Source organism: Mixophyes fleayi, chromosome 3, assembly GCF_038048845.1.
Source record: "Mixophyes fleayi isolate aMixFle1 chromosome 3, aMixFle1.hap1, whole genome shotgun sequence".
Lineage (NCBI taxonomy): Eukaryota > Metazoa > Chordata > Amphibia > Anura > Limnodynastidae > Mixophyes > Mixophyes fleayi.
Window position 1 is genome coordinate 196,125,957 of NC_134404.1, and position 25,214 is coordinate 196,151,170.

Sequence of the window (25,214 nt, forward strand, 5' to 3'; positions counted from 1 at the left end):
GTGTGTGTGTGTGCGCGCACGTGTGTCTATACGCATAAAAAAAAAGTGTGGCAAACAAACATTGGAAGATGTGAACACAAGTCTGTTTTCAATCCTACACAAATCATCACACTGCTGCAGCTGTGATACTCATACCAAATATTCTTGGCAGTTTGGCCTACAGCAATAGCTCTTGTCAGACTATGGTGGAGCTAATTAGGTTGTAAGTAAATGTTGTGTCCCTGAGAGGCAGTAACACTTGCAGGGGTGTGGTATTCATATGCTGCATGCTTGTTTGCCTTCTATATTATAATCCAGAAAGGATTTCCTGAGGTTTTGTTTGGGTATGTGCCTCGGCCACAAGAATATGTTCAGATGTGGTCCTTTATAAGATCAGTAACCCATCTTAATTTATGTTATAATGAATGCAGATTTTTCAGGCAAAGAAAATGCAGGTCAATATCTTGAAATCCTAAGGTGTGTCTAGCTAGCAACTTCATAAAGTAACTCCCATTTTTGTTTTGAACTGGGCAAGCTGCAACAGAACTTTTGAACTAAAACTTAGATTTTATACAGCAGGCATGGTGATGCATAGTGCTAATGATTATTCTACCATTTGTTAAAAATAGGCATTGTTTGTCATTACCAAGGTGCTCTGTTCACCACTGTTTTTATAAGCATTGAAACTATGAACATTATGGGGTCTATTTATGAAAGTGATTTCCCTTTTAGGAATCCAGCAGGAAGTCAGAGATGCTTCAGCTGGATCCCACTAAAATGGGCAGTAATGCCATCCGGAGATGGTTTTACTTTGCTGCAGAGAAGCTTTTTGACGTGTAATAAATTTAAGAAATGCTGCTGTCCCCAAAAAGGTCTATAGGGACAGTGATAAGCCCAGATAATTAGGTTAAACCAGTGGTTCCCAAACTTTGTGCCGTGGCTCCCTGGGGTGCCGTGGCCAGGGCTGGCGGTAAGCAAGGCGGTTGACTACTTGGTAATTATTTTGGCTTAGGGGTGCCTTGAAAAAATTATGGAGACTCTAAGGGTGCCTTGAACTAAGAAAGTTTGGGACCCACGGGGTTAAACAACAGAAATTGGTTAAAGAGCCTTTTGCCAGCGGTAATGCGTGTATTTTGGCTGTTTGCAGCATCTTAAATAGACCCCTATGTGAGGTATGTAGTGCAAGACGTTCCATTGTGTAAAATTACTGTGTCTACTGCTAGTCATGGGAATAGATGCATGATTAGGTTTTTATATGGATGTATGGGAAACAGGATGCCCTTTCATAGCTGCAAACTGCTATGCATATACTCTTATATCACAGACAGCATTGTTTAAGTTGCAGATAAGCTAAATGTAGCTTAAATGTGATCCTGCACCACTGTGTAAATACTCATGCATGAGGTACGCTTCCTTTTGTACAAGAGCACAATTGTGAGTGACGAGTAAAATGGCATGCAGATTTCACATAAGCAGAACTTTTGGATGTCTTTGCTATAAAATGCCACAATAGCCCCTTTTATTTTGCTTAATTGCCATTATTTATTTGCTTTAAGCAGTTAAACTGATTTGTTTTTCTTATCTATTTTCAAATAAGTTGTGTCTGTTTTTACTATAGGTGCATGTATTTGCCTGTGTCTCTAGAATGTTGATGAATTCATACGATATGCAGCAGTTTCTCCTGGCTACAGAGAGGCCTATTTATCAATCTGTGTTGATGAGGCTAATTCTCTATTGCTGCTTAATATGGAGATAGCTTGTTGCCACAATTTATTAATAAAATATTGCTGAGGCAGCTGAGCAACACTGTCTGAGAGCTATAAGGTGTAACATACTGCATTGCCGGCCCAGACTGGGAATAACTGGATGCATGACCCAGATAGTTTGCGAAAGCCCAGACTTGTAATATGAAAAATATATATATTTTTAAGCTGTCGCTTTAAGAAAAAAAAATGGTTTATTTAAATAATAAAGTATGACTTTGTTCATTTTTTTTCTGTGACCACCATCCTTAGATCTTTGAGACCTACCTCTGGTAATAGCAATGTTTTCAGAGGTGGCAAGTCCTTGATAGATAGGGCAAATCTCTGCTGGAAACGCCTATTTTCCCTATAGAGGTGGCTTCTTGCCTTTAAACAAATAGAGCACAAAAGTACATATATAGTTTAGCGTGTACTTACCAACTGTTTACATCTCCCCTTTGGGAGATGCCGGGAGAATGACCTGCTCTCCGGGTAGTGTCCGGAAGACCTACCCGGAATTCGGGAGTCTCCTTGACATTCCGGGAGAGTGGACAAGTATGGTTTTGTGTAGTGTGTCAGTGTCACTAGATATGTATTTACCGCTTCTTTCATAACTTTCAGTGTTGTCTTGTCGTAGCCTGGTTGCTGCTAGGACATCCCAATATCTGTCACCACTTCAGTTCTGTTCTCGCACGCACAGACCACCTCCAGTCTGGGTTAAATTATCTGTTTCTCTTGTCTCTTTGTTTTTCTTTAAAGAGTGGTATGCTACATTTAATACAACTAGTATGGTAGGACATGTAACTAAGGAGTGGGCAGAGTTATTGTGTAGACAAATCTGGGTATCCATCAATAAAAGGAGATAACTGTGGATATGTTTTCATTGTGGACAAGATGATATTTGTTCTGGGTTTTCTAATCTAAACAGTGTCAGGCTCTCAGGTGTACTTTACAGGGGCCTAGTTTTATTGAGGTGTTATCTGTGCTATGTTTCATTTCATCGGCATCCAGTAATATACACTTAACGTTTTCTGCAGCTCGTGTGTGTGTATAGTTGAAGTACAAGAGCAAATCAAAATTGAAGAAATGATAACCTAAAAGGCCATACCAGTGTAACTGTGACTTACAGATATACATAGACAAGTATATTCACATAAAACTACTTACAACATAAAGTATAGTTTTCTGTGTGACATTTCCTATTTGTGGCTGTAGTAACTGTTACAGTAGGATCTGTACAATGGCAACATATCATACTGCCATAATTCATTTGCTATGGTCTACTGTCACAGATGGACAGAATTATAAGAGCCACTTGGATTATCTTGATTTGGTCTCTGAAACATTGTCAAGAAAGGCTGACAAGAGACAGGAGGTTTCCTTGCTTTGGTAGCTGACATGGCAGCAAATTGCTTTATTGCTATTTATCATCACTACAAATCCTATGAACTTGCAGGTTAAATAATATTCTCAATGGCAACCTACATAATCACTTAATTCTGTTTACCACAAGGTAAGGGGCCACTAACAAAGCAGTCTTTTGTAGACTACGCAAGAGGGGCACTAAGTAACAAGGGGCCTGATTCATTAAGGATCTTAACTTGAGAAACTTCTTATTTCAGTCTCCTGGACAAAACCATGTTACAATGCAAGGGGTGCAAATTACTATTCTGTTTTGCACATAAGTTAAATACTGGATGTTTTTTCATGTAGCACACAAATACTTGATAGCTTATTTGTACACTGAAATTTAAAGTTGATATTTGTGTGCTACATGAAAAACAGTCAGTATTAACTTATGTGCAAAACAGAATACTAATTTGCACCCCTTGCATTGTAACATGGTTTTGTCCAGATGACTGAAATAAGAAGTTAAGATCTTTAATGAATCAGGCCCCAGGTCATGATCTGGGAGTGGTAGAAATATGAATGATATGAGGAAACGTTGCTTTTCACATTCATAAAATAGTTTCTCAGGGACTTTGGCATTAAGGTAAATCATACTGGTCTCCTCGCCTTTCACACATTACTCTGTAAGAGTATATGACTTTTTTCTAGAAGCATTCAATGGAGAAGTTGCTTAATAACACAACTTTCCTTGCACTCGTTCTTGCTGTATGCGCAGATTTGGGGCTAGATTTACTAAACTGCGGGTTTGAAAAAGTGGAGATGTTTCCTATAGCAACCAATCAGCTTCTAGCTGTCATTTATTTGGTACATTCTATAAAAAGAACAGCTAGAATCTGATTGATGCTATAGGCAACATCTCCACTTTTTCAAACCCGCAGTTTAGTAAATCTAGCCCCTGGTCTGTTAGTTTGGTTGTGATTTTTATTGGTGGTTTATGTGCGCAGGGGAGGTATATTTTTTTTGTTCAGTTGTGTTGGTAAACCAAACTACCTATCAGTGCATTGACATGTGGTGATCAGCCAACTGCCCTGCATATAGCCCCCTGTAATTGGGTCGAGTCAGCATAAGAATTACTTTAATGACATGTACAGAATGTTTTCATTTAATACCTGGCTGAATGCTGGAAGGCACCCTTTGGTAACACCCCATCAGCTCTCTTCTGCACACTAATCTATTATCTACACCTCATCTACCAGAAATTTTCATCACATGAATGATTGAGCCAAAAGGATTCATAATGCATAATTCAAAAAAAATATACAAAGTACTCAGTCGATTTATGAACATTTTAGTTGTAAAGTCTCTTAAAACACACACACATACATACACACACACACACACACACACACACACACACACACACACACACACACACACACACACACACACACACACACACACACGCATGACAAATCGAGTAAAGCAATATCCTTTTGTAGCAATGTTTCTTCCCTAAACAGGGTAATTAGATGATGTTCAAAGTTCAAACAAAAAAATCAACTGATTAATAGTATATACAATTTGTTCCTGTTTATCTACTTTGCCTGATTCCTGAAGGGTGAGGCTTGCAATGGGAGTTGCCTCTGCTAAAATATACATATATTACATGATACTTTACAATGTGCATTCAAGTTTCTCTACGTTTTCAACATGATGCATACCAGTATTCTATAGATTCCTGATACGTATGCCTCAGGTCTACAAAGGAACTTGCCCTTTGAATTTTATCTTAGAGTATACCATATTGAATCTAGCTTATGAAAGGCAATGAGAATATACAGGTCTTGCCATTGGGGGACCAAAAAATTACTTCTCTTGTCATATCGGTAACTGCTATAAAGTCATGGTACAGAAGTCTGACGTTTAGAACTTGTGCAATTATCTCTTAAAATAACGAAAATACTGTTTACGAATAGGGTTTACAAATCTCCACATGTACATTTTGTTTTTAAACATAAGGGACATTGCTTTGCAATATAAAAATGGACCTCTGTTCACTAACCCATAGACATGTGCCATGACAAAAACCAGGGTTTGAAGTTGAGAAAGCATACAGTTGCCAGCACCACCAGATCAATTATAGTTTGCTTTCATTTTACATTGCTTATAATGGACAATAATATGGTATAATCATACTTACCAACTTTCTGTTGGTGAAATCCGGGAGCCTGCAGAGGAGGTGGGCGTGACGGGGGGGCTCCAAGTGACGTCATTTTGGACCTGCCCCCATGACGTGATGACGCAAAATGCGTCATTTGACAGCGGGGGGCGGGGCCAAACGCCGCGATTCACCGGGAATCGCGGCGTTTGGGACTTAATTCTGCCCACTTCACTAGGAAGTGGGCAGAATTATCCAGATGCGGGGGATTGCCACACTCGCCCGGGAGACTCTCGCAAAATGCGGGAGTCTCCCGGATATTTCGGGAGAGTTGGCAAGTCTGGGTATAATAGATGAGATATTTCAGGTTATGACAACATTGAATCCTGTTTGTACTTTGGTTGATAAAGGTTGTTTGTTTAGACCGGTATTGTTTGTTATACTCTTATTGTTTTGACACCCCTAGAGGATGCTCTTCTTTCAGTCACGGCAGTGGGACAGAGAACCCACGAGTCCCCAATACACCAGTAGGACACCAAATGAATGAAGTGATTTGAGATTTCTTATGAAGGAACAATACGTCATTAAGAACCTGTCAGGGCATAGAATTATTAACAAGTACAATCTGAATACAGTGTTCAGAGGCCTGAGCTAATAGAGGTGTCAGTTACTGTACTTTATAGTGCATTTAACTTGGCCATTGCTATAGGCCAGTGGTTCCCAAACTTTTGCAGTTCGCGGCACCCTTAGAGTCTCCATAATTTTTTCAAGGCACCCCTCCAAAATAATTACAGAGCAGTCCTGTTTTATAAGTAGTTGGGTCAAAAAAACATAATAAGTATTTAGGTCAGGACAGAAATACTTATTTAGTTGTATGCAAAAAAAATACGCATAGATCCAAGGAAAAAATAATATTTTTATATATTTTTTTCAATTATATTTCTGTCAAAGAATAATTGACAACTAACTCACACTGTGACCTCCTTCATCTCCACACACTCTGCCCCCTCTCACGCTGCCCCGTCTGCCCTCTCTCACGCTGCCCCTCTGCCCTCTCTCACGCTGCCCCTCTGCCCTCTCTCACGCTGCCCCTCTGCCCTCTCTCACGCTGCCCCTCTGCCCTCTCTCACGCTGCCCCTCTGCCCTCTCTCACGCTGCCCCTCTGCCCTCTCTCACGCTGCCCCTCTGCCCTCTCTCACGCTGCCCCTCTGCCCTCTCTCACACTGCCCCTCTGCCCTCTCTCACGCTGCCCCACTGCCCTCTCTCACGCTGCCCCACTGCCCTCTCTCACGCTGCCACACTGCCCTCTCTCACGCTGCCTCCTCACACTGCCCTCTCTCACGCTGCCTCCTCTCACACTGCCCCTCTGCCCTCTCTCACGCTGCCTCATCTCACTCTGCCCCTCTGCCATCTCTCACGCTTCTGCCTCTCACTCTGCCCTCTCTCACTCTGCCCTCTCTCACTCTGCCCTCTCACTCTGCCCTCTCACTCTGCCCTCTCACTCTGCCTATCTCACTCTGCCCTCTCTCACTCTGCCCTCTGACCTCTCTCACGCTGCCTCCTCTTACTCTGCCCTCTCTCACGCTGCCCCTCTGCCCTCTCTCATGCTGCCTCCTCTTACTCTGCCCTCTCTCACGCTGCCCCTCTATCCTCTCACGCTGCCCTCTCTCTGCCCTCTCTCTGCCCCCTCTCACGCTGCCCTTTCACTCTGTCCCCGCTGCCCCCTTCTCACTCTGCCCCCCCTCTCACTTTGCCCCTGCCACTCTGCCCCTGCCACTCTGCCACCCTCTCTCACTCTGCCACCACTCTGCCCCACTCTCACTCTGCCACTCACTCTCTGCCCCTTTCTCTATGCTTCTCTCTCACTTGGCCGCCACTCTGACCCCCCCCTTAGCCGCTCTGACCCCCCCTTCACCACACTGCCCCCCCCCCCCCCCTCCGCAGCCAGAGGAAAAAGAAAAAAAAAAGGAAAAAAACACTTACCAATCCGCGCGGCTCCAGCATCCTTCTCTCTCCTGCAGCGCGCCCGACAATCAGTGACAAGCTGCAGGAGAGAGAAGGATGCTGGATCCCGGCGCCGCTCGGATTGGTAAGTGTTTTTTCTTTTTTTTTTTCTTTTCCCTCCGGCTGGTCGCGGCACCCCAGTGACAGCGCCGCGGCACCCCTGGGAGCCGCGGCGCACACTTTGGGAACCGCTGCTATAGGCAACACTATCGGGCCTTACTTTCAGAATATTAAAGGCAATAACAAAATTCCTATGTCACTGCTTCTATAATGTAAACAGTTTGGTTACAACTATGCTTCACAGTACTCTGAGTACCTTTAGATAAGTCACGTGGCCCGAGACTCAGCAGCGTTCTGCGCTTCGTCTGTAATACTCTAACCCTGGAATATGTGAAGTTACAAACTGTCTAAGAATACAATAATACAGTTCTAGTCCCAAATACCATAAAGAACATTCATTTCAAACAATACACCACAACTAAATGATATCAGTCAATAAATCCCCTTTAAAGAAGTCCTTTAAATTAGCATAAATGTCTTCAGAGGCCAGACTTTTGTAAGTGTACCCATTAGGACTGGACAGGAGGCACTTTTATTATAATGGAGGCACACAATATTATATAACTTTTATTATAATCTTGTAACTTCTGTACAGCGATCAAAAACAGAAATTGCTGTCTCAGGTATAACACAATTCAGTGCATTGCCAGGGTTGTTATCACTGTGCTTTAATCTGATCTTGCAGAAGAAAATTAGGAATGATGCTATTCCTTTGTTAACCTATTCTGGTTATGATGGGTTAAAGGATGCTCCCCACACCAGGGGTTACTTCAGAGTAGGCACTGATGATTCAGTCTGTATTTCAGTTATGACTGGGCTCATATGCTGCAGGTATGTACTGGGAGGTTGGGTAATGTACTCCACTTGTTAAGAAAATGTCTCTGTAAATCTAGCTCCCAGCTCTTAAAATGTGGGAATATACTGTGTAGTGAGTGAGAATACAGAGTCTGATTGATTACACAGACCTGTTTTCTGCTGTGTAGATAGTTTTCAGCTCCATCTTCACTATCAATTTTATCGGCTCTTGCCTCTCTGTAGCCACTATAATGCTGTCTTTGCACATGCAGTATTCTGGCCGGGAACACACCTCAACCCTCTGCAGCAGTCTATCTCTCTACAACAACACTTGCCTCCTTTTCCTCACAACAGCATCCTGGAAAAAATAACATGTGTTTTTTTTATTTTGTTTTTTTTACAATTTCTGCTCATTCCTCACTCACTTACTGAGGCTCCTCCTCTCAAAAGTCTCTCAAAAACTCTGGAACTTTCCAGCAGACTCACAGCCTGGGTTTTCCCTGGGTTCTATAGTCCTGTTCCACAGTGTCCTAGTTCCCCACAGTTTCTGGGTATTGCATTATCAATTGGTACAGATGCTTATGAAACCAGCATTACCAATGGTTTATTAACTTGTTATGATCAGTTGTATCCAAAAGTTTTAATTGCCAATTGATTTCTTGTATTTGACTATTAACACAGCTTTGAAATTTGTTTTTGTCTGTTAACTTTGTACCATTTCCATTAGCAGCAATTCTTAATTCTAGCTCAGTGCTTCCCAAACCCAGTTCTCAGGGAGCCCTAACAGTGCACGTTTTCCACGTCACAAGTTAAATAATTATAACACTTGTGGATCTTTCAAAATGTGTCCGTCAGTAATGAATACACCTGTGCACCAGCAGAGAGATGGAAAACATGTACTGTTAGGGTTCCCTGAGGACTGTGTTTGGGAAACACTGTTCTAGCTATACATGCTAGATAACACTATGACCTGGTTGTTAAGGTCAAGTACCAGAGTTTGGGTCAGGTTGAACATTCCATGTTTTTCTGTGTGTGTGTGTGTGTTCAAAGTGTTTGAGGGCATTGGTTTATTTTCAATATTTAAAAAAATTGCTGTTGCATATGGGGCTGTTTACTACAGTATATGCATGTATTAATGTGAGTGGAGGCTGCTATATGTTAATGTCAAGATAAACATAGAATGGAAATTCATGGACTACAATAGAGCATTGCCAGCCATGTTTAAATAATCATTTAATGTGCTGGGGTCATGAGTTCAATTCCCGACCATGGCCTTAACTGTGTGAAGTTTGTATGTTATCCCAGTGTTTGCGTGGGTTTCCTCCGGGTGCTCCGGTTTCCTCCCACACTCCAAAAACATACAGGTAGGTTAATTGGCTGCTATCAACATTGACCCTAGTCTGTCTGTGTGTGTGTTAGGGAATTTAGACTGTAAGCTCCAATGGGGCAGGGACTGATGTGAATGAGTTCTCTGTACAGCGCTGCGGAATCAGTGGCGCTATATAAATAAATGGTAATGGTGATGATGATGTGGTAGAATATTCGACTCTTGAACTCTGCTTCTCTGCCACATAAGTGATATGGTTTTACTAGGCAAGGAGGTCCATACAAAATATTTATTATATAATAAATGCTGAAAACTAAAGAGTGCTACAAACAAAGCTGTAAGTTTGTAAAGTGATGGGGAATTCAGTAAGTGGAGAAAGCAAAAAGAAAAGGTACATTTAAAATACTGGCAACTGATCTACTATAAATGCCTAGTGGCGTGTGTGGGAAAAAAAAACCAAGCTGCAGCGCCACCTGCTGGGCAGAGTTATACACTGACCTATATATTTATATATTTCTTGAAGGAGAAGTGACAGTTGGGAGTGGTTGGTGGTTGCCGGGGGTGACAGTGGGGAGTTTTTAACACCTTAAGTAGCTTAATGAAGGATGTGGCGATGAAGATGAAGGATGAGGTGATGGAGAAAAATGATGAGGTGGTGACGTGGACAAAACCACGTTAAAAAAGGGCCCTTGCGTCGGGAAGTAACGCTCTTTCCCTGAGGAGGCCTGGGCTAGGCCCAAATGCATGACAAGAACCTTTTTAACACCTTAAGTAGCTTGATTTGATTAGAATGCATGAGTATGATGCACGGGTTAACTTGTATAAAATATATACAGCCTGTATTACTCCCAGTCTATAACCTAATAGTAGTATACTTTTCATCCATGAAGTGGGAACTGGTGTAACACAGATGAAACGTGGTAACTAGACACAGATAAAATATATATTGAATATTAGTACTGTTTCAAGTGTGCATTATTTAATAAAAGGTACACATAGCACAAGCCATGACATTTACCTGTTCTGTATTGCAGTGGATGGATGTGGACACATGGTCACTAATGGAGAGAGTGGAACACTGACATCTAAGAACTATCCTGGCACTTATCCCAATTACACTCTGTGCTTAATAACAATCAAAGTGTCTGCTGGTAAAAGTCTGTATATAAAGTTGGCAGACTTGGATATAGAATCCCATGACTGCGACTCTGCTAATCTCAAAATCTATAAGGGATCATCCACTGTGGAATTCGGTGAGTACATGGGTCGTCCTGTTGTGGAGGGGAGTGAACGATGATGACACTTATGGTTAAAAATGTATTTTAACATGGAACAAACTTTTTAAATGGAAACTGTTAAAATACTGTGCAAGGGGCAGTAGAACGATTTAAATCTGTATTGGCAAATTCAAATAGGCAACACCACCTCTGGAATCAAGGGAGCCTATAACCACCGTTTTGTTTCCTTGGAATCTGTTTTGATAAACAAAGGACTAAAAGAAGTTATGAATGGCTCCTCCCCTTTTCTCACTCTCCATATCTCCTGACTGTTGAAACCTTCATGGCTTTACTTTAAAATCAAGATGTGCTTGCTATGGTTTATTTGCCAAAATGACTAATTTTAGTTAAATACAATGACTGGACATTTTCTGGAAAAATAAAGGCTTAAAACAATCAAAGTTTCTGGATACCTGTCAATATTCATTAGCCCCTCTTCTAAAAGGGATTACAAATTACATGTTAGTGTCCTGTCCTTACTATTAATTAACGGATAACAGATTGTGTTCTTGAGCTTAAGGAGTCCTAACATATGTCATCTTACTGATATGAGCTTCATTCTTTTTTCTGCATACTCTAGTCTACAGATCTTTGTTAGTCTGAGCCTCTTTTAACAGCTGTCCCTGTCACTAAATATTTGCTTAAGGTCCTCACACTGTTTGGCACACGACCCTCCTTTTTTGACAATGGACAATCCTATCCATGAAGAATTCAAGCACACTGAATGATCATCTTTTTAGCAATCCCATTGTGCTGTAATCGATTCAGGCGTCAAGTAGGGATTCATCCCCTTACACACACCCTATATACGCTTCATTTCAGTTTGTTTCGGCCAAGTATTTTTTGAACTGCCTTAATGGATTTGTGATCCACATGGTCCTCTACATTTGGTCATGTTGGATTATTTTTCGCACCAAACAATGTTTTGCAGTTTAGTGAACAACTGTAATATTGTATGATGCCATTGATATGAGTGTTGGTCCTTTTTTTTATTGTGGAGAGGAAGGACTACCAGGGGTAATGATGAATATGAGGCCCCAGGAGTGGCAATTTTAGTGCTTCAGTGCTGTCAATATAATAGTAAGGGGTTCATAAGACTACATTCCATTTTACTAAAATACTGTGTAAAACGCATGTCTATAAAATACATGCACAATTTTTACATCAATATTCATTGAACAATAAAAACACCCCAAACGCCAATTTGAAATATATCATTTTTATTTCTATTCCAATGAGATTGTCTTTACATTTAATCCACGGGTAATTGTATTTATTTGTAATTCATGAGAATTAAACAAAAAAAAAAATCACAATAGACTATGTGAACTGCTCCTCTAAGGGCTCCACCGCAGAACATCTGGGGATTCTCTTTACTGGGACTCACTTTAGCTGCTCAGCCGATCGCAAGCAGTTTCCCTCCCTAGCTGCGAATTGACTGACTGGTGATGAGGAGAGGCCCGGAGACTCCTTGCATTGATCACACATCAATAGAATCTATTTTTATGCAAGCAACAGACAAATGGTCAGTACTGTGGAACCCCATTAATATCAATGTGTTAGACATACATGTGAAAATATAGCATAATATTGGTGTAACAGCTTTTGTTAACCCCTAGTGGATTTCAACATAATGCTATCCAATAGAAAACGGCAAACTTTTTTTCAAGTGCAATTATATGCTTTGAATGTATTGAAACAAGCAGGTTCCATAAAACCGTGTTGTAGCGCAGACTCATACAGATGTAAATATGAACGCAAATATGAATGGACAGAGAGAATGGGTTTTATTTTTTATGTGTTTCATGCTTTGGAGTCACATACAAGGTTTAAATGCGCTCTAAGCCCATGTCTGGTAAGAAAGACATGATTCTGCAGTATAGAAGGAAAGGTGCAAATGCTGGTGGGTGTGGGAATGTTTAGCACACCTCTATCGGAAGGTCTTCTTGCAAAAGACAAGAACAGTGGTGATGGTCAGGGGCAGGCTGGGCTCGGGGCAGGGGAGCATCTGCCCCCTGGGCTAGTCCCATAGTGGGCTACCTTGGGTTGGGTCACTGGGCCACCTGCATTATTTTCCCTTTAAAATAGGCTGTTGAGTCAAGTCTTGTCCGCCGGGCTGAAGTTTGCCAGCCCTCCCCTGGTGATGGTGCTTCAAATAAGTTGTTTAACTCCTAGTTGTTGGAGGCGGTGGCACAGAATATACATAAAGTCTTGGACTCTGTGATTTGCCCCGTCTGTATTTGGGTCCTGCATTAAAATGATTTGTGTATCTACTTTCATCTTCAGAATGGCTTTGAATAATGGTGTACTTGAACAATATCCATTGGTTGTTGGCTATGAATAATAGTCACTTGCTCTTACCTATAGACCAAGCTCTTAAATTGTTTCATAATTACTCCCTTCACTAATGTGTGCTAAGTAAAATCCTAGTAATTTGTATTTTTAAATATATGACCAGGCAATATATTTAGGTTAGGAGCTATTTAATTTTCAGTGTCTCTTTGATCACTTAAGCGATCACAGGAACATAAATTGTAATTCCCTTGCAATTTACACCTCACTGTAAACTACCTGTCTCAACTCCTGCAGAGTCCATATGGTCCCACAAAGTAGTGTATTTAATTCAGTCTTTTCCCATAGACCTGTAACCAATGTCTGCATTGGTTCGGACAATTAGGAGACTGTCTTCTTGGCAACAACAAGAAGTGCACTTGTGATTTCAGTAAACTAGTGAGACTATCCTATTTTATTTCTGTAGTCTCCTTTTGAGATGTTCATGTTTAGGCTGAAGTCGTTCCTGGACAAGTGATTATTTCCTGTTTTTCGTTTGTGTGATACGTAAGGAACTAGAACAAAGGTATGATCGTATTAGAATTTTACTGTCTATTGTTTTAGACAGGGAAGATATTTGGAACGGATGTTGGACTATAGCAGTCTTCTAGCAAAGGAAGCTGCAGTAGTCATACACATATGTTATAACTGTCAGTGATCTGCTAAAGTAAACAGACACATTGTGTAGCCAAAATCTTTATTTCACTGCAGTGTTTCTGGTTGCTGTTTGTATTTAGAAGGTATAGTTTGACTATATCGTGTAACATATCACCGTTTTTACACTTTAATATACCTTATTTTGCTAGTTCATCATGGTTCAGATACTTGATCTAATGTACATTCCTGGATGATATAGTGTAGTTTACAAGTCTAGTGATTTGACTTTGCAGGGCGTTGTAAGGTATATCTCTGATGGAACGAAGCTGTATAGCTGGTGCCTGCTATTGCCTGTCTCCAGCAACAGAGACTTTTGCCTCAGACCGTGGTCTCTGATGAAGAATACTGATTGCATATTCCTTCTTTTGTTTGAAAGGTCCATAACTCATATGCAGCAATCAGCAGCCAGTGAATTATTAAGGTTTGTCTGGTGAGCGAGAGGAAAGATAAAGGCAGCATTACCCTTCATGGATGAGAAATCCTTTCCTCTGACAGCCAATGATCAGTCCAGCCCCTATCAGTGTCTCAGGTTCCCTTATCTGTATCAGACTTTGAGCACTCTAACCCAATGTGCTTGTCTGTAGCTCACTAGGAAGATTGTTGCTGACACTTCTATTACTTCTCAGATAGTGTGTGGATATGAAACTCCCCCAGGGAGGCTTTCCCCTGTGGTGTGTATGTATATCATTTGTCTTCTATATTGCCCAGAGCTTGTAAGGCTTGTGGCCTCTCACCTGTACCCTTTATTATCTCTCACTAATAATGATATATATATATATATATATATATATATATATCTCATTATCACCTCACCTGCCCTTGTCCTGACACACATATGCACACACAATAATTAATTGCATGACTTCTGGTTATATATTGTAAGGGCTTTTGTCATTGCTTTCTAAAATTCTTTTTGGGGTATTGGTTAGGTCAAATATACTAGTATTACTATGTAATGCATCAATTAGTGGCAACACATTTGTTATAGGCTGGTTTGTCACTGCTTCCACTGCTGTGTAAGGAACGGTCTAGCCATTGTCCAATTTCTTTTTGTAGAAAATAAATTTCAACAGTCTAGAAATGTGTGTGTATATATAATAGAAAACAATAAATGTGTTACTTATTCAGTTATTCCTAGCAATAGCCCCAATAAGCACTTGTGCCCATTGCTCTCTGGCTGAATATGAAAGAAGTACTTGGCCTCATATCAAACTCCTGTTTAGATTGTAGCTTGCAAGCAGGGCCATCTTGCTACTTTTTCTGTTAATACCCAGTCTTGTTTTATTGTGTTTGTTACCCATTTGTAAATGGCTATGGAGTATGATGGCACTATGTAAATAAATGTAAATGAATGAAATATTCACATTTAGTTTGTAGGGTGTATACCTTGAATAGTCAAGGGACTTGTTTATACAAAATGTGGGTGTGGCTTAGTTGTTTTTGAATACCATAGAAATGTCGTCTATGTGTACTTTCAAATGACCTGTCGGCTTTCTATTCTATTGTTTTCCCTTTACTGTACTTCCTTCCCTTGTCTTGATTCTCTGTAGTGTGTTTCTATATGTGATATTCTGTAAATATTCAAGTAGAAACCTATTTACATAGCTTTGGAGCACTAGAGGCACACAGGAGATTTTCATACATGCAAATAAGTTTTATTTATAAATATGGGAACATTTATTAGCATACTGAATGGCATAACTTTCATCAAACTAACTCTAGTCTCATTATTCATGTTGCTGTCAACAGTTTATATTGTGGAGTCTTGTGAAAATATCCTGTCTTTTTAAAGGCAAACTTTGTTTTAAAGTAAATGTAAAAATTTTTGGGGTATTTTAGTACAACTGATATATTTATTATACCGTTTTTCTTTTAGTTTAGTTTGGTTATATATTGTAAATGATCACTATACCCAAATATTTATATCTTTATTATAAAACATAAAGGGGAATGTTTCATCCATCTTGCAACAAGTTTCCACTGCAGTTTTGTGACAAAGTAAAGTGTGATAGAGTATTTCCCACCCCTTTCTCGGCAAACTGCAAAACTCCAATTCAAAAGCTCTCTAAAAATGGTTGAAACGCTGCTTTTAAAGCAGGATGAGCGTATGCTGTGCACATATAGTATAGATTAGTGTACAACACTTTATTATAGGTATCTTTTTTTTTTTTTGCTCAGTAATATGCAAGGTTTAATAAATATATTTTAGTATCAGTCAGTGGTTTACTTACAAGAGAAGCATAGCAAAAACATAAACTTTCAAATTCTGCACAAAATAGACATTAGAAGTAACATTGTTGTGGGTGTACAGACCATCATAATATATACCACATTGCAATGTTTTAAGTTATTTTTGTAGACTTTCAAAATCCATTTTGTTCTAAATAATAGTTCAAATTGTCCTATGTGTTCGCAGACAAGAAACAGGCCTGCAGTAATGTGCTGTGGCCAGGGAGATGACAGGTGATACTGTCTGGTCTGTAAAGTGTACTTGACACCTTTGCACAGCAATTTGTTGCCATACTTCAAACATTATCTTGGAGCAGAGTAGTTACTGTTCATGGAGGATATTAACTGCAAAGTCTGCCCTTTTGTTAGATGCAGCAGCTCTAAACTGAATCCGAAGGTAGTCCTATGGCCCGAGGGGCATATGCCTCCCAGCCAGCCCCTGTCCTGTTGTGACACCCTGATTTCCAGTGGTGTAATACATGTATAGTCTTGGTCTAGGTAATGTTTATAGATTGCCAAGTGTTGCAGCTTTCCCATTTATTAACCCTTGTGTTGTGAGATAAAGCATACAAATGTCCTCACCTTGTATAGAAACCTTTGTGTATTTTACATTAAATAATCCTGTGGATTACATAGGGTTTCACCCCCATGGCAGCACACATGTATTATAAGATACAAGTCTCCAATCAGGGGTGGGCTGGCAAATTTCAGCCCGGAGGCAAGACTCGACTCGGCAGCCGATTTTAAAGGAATAAAATGCAGGTCACCCAGCCCAAGGTAGCTCACTATGGGAACACCTTAGGGGCAGATACCCCCTGCCCCCCCAGCCCCTGTCTCCGAATGAATCTCCACTACCCGGGATTCCCATTTGCTCCCAGACTATTCGAGTTATTGCAAGTTCACAATGACACACAGATTATTTTTTTGTTTACATTTATTATTTTGTATTAACTTGTATATATTTGTTGCCTAAAATGTGTTTTTTATTTTATTTTATTTTAGCAAGTTTTTGTGGTAATCAGAATACTGAAACTAAAGAGCTCTACCTGGACACTAATGAAGCCACAATCCGTTTTGAGAGTAGGATCCATGTGTCTGGACGTGGGTTTTTGATAAATTTTGCAAGCAGCGATCATCCAGGTAACTGACTGCCTTATATAAAATTGCTAAACTACGACTAGTTTTAAGTCTATTAATAGGCACTGCAGAAAAGCACTCAAAATCAAGAAATGAAAGAAATTACAGATATCAATAACATGTGCTTGCCTATAAGACTACAGTGTTATCGTTTCATTGTTCTGCAAACCTTTGGCTATGCTTTTGTGACTATAGTTACTTCATGTCTTTTATACTGTATCAACTTTTAATTTGCGTAAACATAATGAGTTAATCTTGTGACAGTTATCCACATATCTGAAATGTAGTTTTTACACAGTTACTGGAGCTATTGGTTAGCTTGCTCAAGTGAACAGTGAGCACAAAGCTGCTAATTGGTGTTTTTTTTTTTTCTAATGCATGCTTCTTCATATGCAGCATGGCCTTTTCAGTTATTGGGTCACATACAGATATGTGTAATGTTAATTGAATATAAGCAAAGTCTAGATCAGTGTTGGCTAACCTGTGACACTCCAGGTGTTCTGAAACTACAAGTCCCAGCATACCCTTCCAGTAATAAGCTGCTATATATTGGCAAAGCATGCTGGGACTTGTAGTTTCACAACACCTGGAGTGTCACAGGTTAGCCAACGCTGGTCTACAGTGTGGTGTCGGAACAAAAACTTATGAAGTTACAACTTCATGCTGACAGGCATTTTTGTTTTGAAACCAGAAGTGTTAATAAATTAAATTTTAAAATAAAACTGTTGTATAATTATGTAAATCCAATACAGCTTGCACAATATTACAATACATATTTAAAAAAAAATCTATATTTGCATGTGTTTTCATAATGTTTCCGTTGCGTGCATAAATTCATCAATAGGGCTACACAACAGTGGATTTTATAATCTGTTTAATTTATAATAGGAACATGAGGATTATAGAGTGACTTAGTAATGACCTTGATTTTGAGTTATCTTCCAGAACACTATACCTCATTCCATTTACATGGACATATTTTCCTAAGAGTTCTGTCGCATTCATTCCCTAACAGTCCTACAGGATTACATAGCACACCAACCTTTTCCTTCTGCTTCAGATAGTTCATGCAGAGCTGATTGTAGTTTGGAGATAATTGTCCTCACTATTTTTCCTCACTAATCGCAGCCCTGAGGGTATGGCCGGCCTCTGAGGAATTTTGTGGCATGCTTCTTTATTTAGAATATTCCTGTCTTTCCTTTTTTTTCTTTTTCATCCAAATACAGAAATAATTCAACCAAAATATACTCTTCATTTTTTTATTTTTTTTATTTATGTGTTTATTTATATTCCTGTGCTACTGAGGCCCAGTGCCGGATTAAGGGAATGGAGGCCCCTGGCCTAAGGGGCCCTCCATTCCCCCGTGAGGGCCCCCGCCCCCTTCCCGGCACTTACCACCTTCCCCGACGCGCTGTATGCTCTTTACTGAGGAGATCACGTGAGAGTGAGACTCACGATATCTACTCAGTAAGGAGAATACAGCGCGCCGGGGAAGTACTGCAGTGAAAGTGCTCAGCAGCACTGATTGCGCCGGGGGCGCCCCCGCCCCCGACCGATCAATACTGCTGCTGAGCACTTTCAAGGGCCCCCTGGATGCCAGAGGCCTCTGGGCTGTAGCCCAGTTAGCCCTATGGTTAATCTGGCCTTGCTGAGGCCACTGGATAACTCTTACAAATGTTTTCTAGGTGTTACATGGCTGCTCAATCCAGGAGGATGTAACGGACATTGCATTTCTGCTCATTTCACCCACCCTGTTTAACTTGATTCCAGTGAAACAATACATACTTGCATTGGTGGTTAGAGGGTGTGGGATCTCTATATATACCTCTCTTGAGCTTACTAATGCTTGAATGTTTTTCTTTTCTTTCCTTTTTTTTTTTCTTTTTTTTTTTTTTCCTTAATTCATAGGAAAATGAAAATGTTTTGCTTGGTACGACTTTGTGAGTGAGTTCTGTACATTTACTTTTTCTCTTTGACAATAGATTTAATCACCTGCTTGGCCCGTTCAAACCACTATAAAGAGGCAGAGTACAGGTGAGTCATATTTTCTTTAAATTGTCTAAAATTATAGTTAAACATAATAAAGTTGGGGCAGTGTTTTCTTACTGCAGTGAAGATAAGGAAAATATAAATATGTATTTATGAAATATCAATAATTTTGTGAAACCTTAAAAAAAATATATACTCCGAAAGTGTTTCCTAGGACTGCATGAAATGTCAATTTAGCGAAAATATATGTTAGTGTTAGCTTCCACTCTAATCCGTGCATGTGACACTTAATGGTATTACTTACTGGATGTTGCTTATTGTATTGTAGCAGGTACTGTCCAGCTGGCTGTAGAGAGGTTGCAGGTGATATATCGGGGGATGTACAAGAAGGATATAGAGATGTAAGTACTAACACTTTATTATGCTTATGGACCATTTTTAGAAGTTAGTTGCAAAGGGATAGAAAAAAAAAAGAATTCATAATTAAATAATTCTGCACTGCAACACTGTAAGAGCATTTAGTAAGAAGGTGCCAAACCGTATAAGAGCATGTATATAACCAGGGGCAAGCGCGGGATTTCTTGAGGCATGTTTCCATTCCACACTGCCAGAGTGTATGTAATGGATGGGGCTTTAATTGGAGATAGTACTAGTCTGCTCTCCATCAATTCCCATCCCCTTCAAATACACGGGCAATGGTAGCCAACTGTCTTGATTCTGTAAGTACAGTCCCAATTTTATGTGACTGCCACAGTCAGGACTTTGTTCCGACAGAAAAGATATTTGGGATGTATGTCCCGCTTCACACTGTAGTGCTTATTAAGGGCGAGCAGTAGTTCATATTGCTTGCCTTTAACGAGTAGTACAGGGTGAAGTGGGCCATACATCCCAAATATCGTTGCAGTCAGAACAAAGTCCTGACTGCGTTAGACAGTCACACAAAATCAGGACTGTGCCACCAGAATCAGGGCAGTTGGCAGACTGCCACACTCTCCTACCTGTTCTTGTAGTTTTCACTACCTACAGCTGCTGGTTTCTTAAGCTCAGTTGCTGCTTCTCTGAATCTTGGAATGTTTGAGACTTGTTAGGTAAAAAGGGAGATGCCCTCGCCCAACCACCCCAATGTTAAATCAGTAGCATCTACATTTAATAATTAGGCCTCTCTACCTTAAACCAGCCCAACATTAAATTAAGTCTATTTTTCAATTGTGAATACTATTTCCTCCCTACCAGCCCCAGCAGTGAATTAATAGCATCTGCATTTAATAAAAATACCTATTTTCTTCCTACTAGCCTGACATTAAATTAATAGCATTCACATTAATAAATAGACCTATTTCCCCCAATTAGCACCAACATTAAATATAGAGCATTCTGAATTAATAGATAGACTTAACGCCTTTCACCCCCATCATGTCCTGACATTAAATTAATGGTACTCGCATCTTCTAAATACACCCATGTCCCACAAAACAGTTTCAATATTAAATAATTTGTAATGCAATCACACCACCTTAAATTAAATAGTCATTACTATGACCCCACTATTAAATTAAATAGTCCTAATCATGAAATAAATTGCCTCCCACCAATAAATTAATGTTTCAAACCCAATAGTAAATTACTACCCACCCTCACCATTAAATTAATATGCAGCTTCCACCCTTATTACAATAAGCCCTCACTTACCTTCTTCCATTTGTATCTGTACAATCCAGAGGCTGTCTCCCCTATTTCCTGTACTCTGACATGCTGCTCGCCCTGTGAAAGAGGTGGGTGGACCAAATCTGTAGATCTCTGGCTGGCCCCAAGGAAGGGGACCAGTCTGACAGTCTCCTGGCTGGGGAGGAGGGGGTTCGAACAGCTGGAACCCCCCCCCCCCCCCCCAAGTGCATGCCTGGTAATTGTTCTGGGCTGCCCCACCCACGGTTTGTCCTGGTGTTTGCCAGTAGCGTTGTGTAGCCACGGGGATCACTGATTCCGACATTCAGACTGGAACACTGTGTGAGCATGGTTTTTTTTGGCTTTGTTTTGAACACACGCTAGCAGTTTGTCTAAACAAGCCCTTTTAAATTGCTGCCTCAAAAGGTGTGTGGTGTTACATCAAAGCACTGCCTCTTTTAGTTTCCCTCCACCTGTGATTGCATATGTTAGTATCCAATAATTACTGGTAGCTTGTCACTTTCTTGAATCTTATTTCAGTATATGGGACTTATTGAAAGACAGAAATTTTACCATTTTAGATTACTCCTGCTTTATGGTTGTACAATGAAGCTTCCAGTCACACCGTATATCATACTGGATCTGTTTTCTGCACAATTCCGGGATTACTATTTGTGTAACACCTATTACTATGTATTGAAGGTGTGGTAGTGTAGAGATTGAATGAGCAGGTTTTATGTGAACTTGTCTATCTCAAGGTCATGCACAGACATTGGCTGTGGTAAAATACAAGTCCCAAGCCACTTGTTATATGAAAGCTGCACAATCTACCCCATGATGCAGGCGCCACCCAACCACATGAAGGGAGCTGAGATTAGTGACCTCTAAGATCTTACCTCTGTCACATACGGAGTGCTTGCTGTGTCCCAGCACTCTTTTTGAAGATCCTTTGCTGGCTTGGAAAACAAAAGGGCAATTTAACAGATTGCCACACCTGACAATTATAAATGACAGTTATCAAAATGACATGAGTGCTACGTTTCCCCCCCTACAGTAATTAAACTGTCTGCTTTCTCATCAGTGGGTGAGTGATGTTTTATAGTGTCTGAAGTTTTAAATTTAAATAAAGAGTCTGAGTTCCATTAATTTAATACTGGAGATCACTACATTCATTTGTGTGTGTAATATCATTGAATTCCTGCATATACACATTTTAAGTGTGTAGTAATCAAGTCAATACAGCCCAATTTTGAAAATAATATTTATTTGGTAGCAGATCATGTTTTGGGGGGATGGTGGAATTCAATCTAGTCTATCGTGCATAGAAGTGTCTTTTGTATTTCTTTGTTATTTTAAAATGCTATACTTTCACATGTCATCTGTCTTCCATTGTGTCGTTATTGATTAGCAGTGTGACTTGGGGCAGAATTTCCACTCTAACAGGTTTGACTTTATTGTTGCTTTTAGAAAGGCCTGTATGAGTATAGTACAAGTTCTCATTGTTTTCTAGATTTTTCTTTCTCTGTGTTAACATGAATTGCTAAATGGTGATCTTATTTGTTCCTGTGTTTAAAAAGAAAACTTTGCATTCCTGGGGTATATTTTCATGTAATTTTTCTATATATTTCTTAGAAAACACAGTTGGATATTAGTGTAAGTTGCTACATTGCTTGCTTTACCAACCAATAGCTATTGCACACCGCATAATGTAAGCTGGCAATATAGATTTTAGTCCAAATGGGACAGATCTAGTGGACAGATGATTTAATGGTTTATAATGGGCCTCATGTTATCAGCCAGTGACCCCACACAGTCTCAAGGAATCATCGCTCAATAAAATTTGCTTGGATTATCATAGATCATGACTGCTTTTGGGTACATCCACACATGCTAAATTTGGGCAAATTTGGTTGAAAATGACTATATTGCCCTTGATGGACATGTGAGTAGCTTAACAAAAGCACTGTCATTTATCTTAATTTTGATGCTTTAGATTTTAAGCACACGCGTCACAGAATGGCTTTGTGTGCTAATTAAGACAAAGAAATGGAGGGGATCTGCTACATGTTCTTTCAAACATGCCAATGATAAAATGGCTGTTTTGCTGGGAGATGAAGGGAGATTTACTTATAACTACCAAGTTGAATTCTTGTTTTTGAGAATTACTTGTGCTAATTGTGTTTTCAAAATGTTCATGTGTTTTTGTTCTACAAACGTCAGCCTTTACAGTGACTGTATACCTTGAACAAGACAATTTGATTCCAATTTTAACTTTAACACAATCAAATGACAATTTTAGGACAGTGTGTCTGTTTTGTTGCTCTGTGATTTCAAATGTATTCGGGTCATCCAGCTGTGAGTCGCTTCATTGCTATTCCAGTTCACAGAGCTGTCCGTCTGCAGCTAGTATTGTGTTCTGTACTTGTGTTTGTGCACCAGTGGGCAGTTGACAGACAGGTTGCCTAAGTAAATAGACTCCTTTCTCCACACAGACAGATGTGGCTTCATGGTAGCACCTGACACAGGTCAATCCCTCTTCACAACAAACACATTCTTTCAAAAGGAAAAGTTCTGCGGGTGTGGGGGAGGGGTGGTGATATTATATCACAAGGTACTAATGACTACGTAATTTTAAAAAAAAATATATGCTGCTGGCCCTTTTATTCTCCTGAATTGATATGGTACATTCCTCCTTTAAACCAGTAAGTGCAATACATTTTGGGTGGTATTTGCTAGTTATTAAGTGATTGTAGATTGTACATACGAGAATGGCCACTTGATACTAAAGGCAAATAACAATTATAAACAATATGCTATGAATAAAATAACTCCGAAATATCTATCTTACCTTGGAGATTGCTAATTTATTTGTCCCAGAGATCTTTGAAGCTCCATAAATGCAAAATTGAGAAGCCTTATAAGTAGCTTTTATAAACATCCCAAGCAAAGAGATTCATGCCCTTAGATTGTACGCTCCTCTGAGCAGGGCCATCTCTCCTCCTGTTTCCACCACTTCTAACTCTGCTCTCCAGCTACTTAGCACTCCTCCTCGAGGGTCCTCCACCCCACGTCCACTCTCACTCCCTCCTCCCCCCTGGGGGTCTCCCTGTCTTCCGCGCCCTCCTTCTTGGGCCCCGTCGTTTGCGGATCCTCCCTCCCCCTTCCCCGCCCTCTCTAGCTGTGCATTGAGCGTACTGAGTTGCTGTGTTTACTGTACTGTGCTGTCTCCCATTGTATTGTGATTTTGTTTGTCTCTGTACGGCGCTGCGGATGCCTTGTGGCGCCTTATAAATAAATATTAATAATAATAATACTAAAATTTTAATACACAGGTTTTAATCTATAGTAATTTAAAATAATGTTTTTACTTAATTTTTAAGGTGCTTCATGCATACTTTGTGTTGTTTTTTGCTTTGCTATTTTTTTTTTTTAAGGAAAAGAGAAATTATTCTTCCCCAAAAATATTGTTAATTGCCTAAAATTTCTAGTTTGTTTTCTTTTTCAGACCTCTTTGCTCTGCAAAGCTGCAATTCACGCTGGCGTTATTTCAGACGAACTTGGTGGACAAATTCATCTCACTCAGCACAAAGGCACAAGTCGATACAGAGGAGTTATGGCCAACGGAATCTCTTCAAAAGAGTAGGTTATGATCTGTATAATCATTTATTAGTTTCCCAAACCCTTACAAACCAGTCCTCCTATGAGTATTCCCTTTTCACGTTTTCTTTTTCTCTTAGGAAAGCTTTTTATAACACGTCAGTCACATTTTCTAACTTACAAATGGCAATGTTATGCCAAAAGATGGCACCTTCGGCTTAAACTATGAGTGCAGTAGTGCTTTCTAGCTAATGTGTCAAGCAGTTGAAATTAACTTCAGCCAAATTAATAATGGAGAATCCAATAAAAGCGCAAAATCTAACGAGAGTACATGTCCTTGAACGATTTGCCATCTACATTTGTTACATTGAGTTACAACTGGGATACATGGGAGTTCACAAGATCATTTTTATGGTGCACTTGATTAGTGACTGACCACATTTTTGTTACCCCTTCATCTCCTGTTCACCCAGTTGTTAAGTAGGTGGGGATAGAGAAACCTTTTATGCAAACAGATTATTGTAATTCTCAGCATATTTGGGGGGAACAACATGTGGATTCGGTGATTTGTCACCTTGTGTGAGTGTTAACGGGGACAGGGCTGTATGTGTTAGGCAATAGAATGGAGGCAATCAGGAAGACGAAGGGTTCCAAAAAGCAGAGTATTGATGTGAGGCCCCTTTCAAACTAATGCAGAAAGATGGTTGTGTTAAACGCATCGCTATCAAAATTTATATCTCCAACTTGTTTTTGTTTGGTTCTTTTATGTGTCCTGTATTCAATTTGCCCAGTGTCAGGTTACAAATCCTAGAATTTAAAATAATACAAATGAATTGCCTTAGATCCATAAAGTTTTTGGAATTGTGGTACTGTTCCTGCCTGCACTTTGGATACGGTCGTGTGTGTGTATTATTATTTTT

The 25,214-nt window shown here is 39.9% G+C and overlaps 1 protein-coding gene across 1 annotated transcript in view; it reads left to right on the top strand.

Moving 5' to 3' along the window:
* The window catches only part of DCBLD1 (discoidin, CUB and LCCL domain containing 1), a 66,337-nt gene that overhangs the window by 14,216 nt on the left and 26,907 nt on the right, over positions 1-25,214 (top strand). Inside the window, exons 2-6 of the mRNA XM_075202972.1 lie at positions 10,450-10,668; positions 16,912-17,049; positions 19,029-19,080; positions 19,364-19,436; positions 24,203-24,336. Of these exons, the coding sequence (XP_075059073.1) occupies positions 10,450-10,668; positions 16,912-17,049; positions 19,029-19,080; positions 19,364-19,436; positions 24,203-24,336 (616 nt within the window). The remainder of the gene's footprint in view (positions 1-10,449; positions 10,669-16,911; positions 17,050-19,028; positions 19,081-19,363; positions 19,437-24,202; positions 24,337-25,214) is intronic.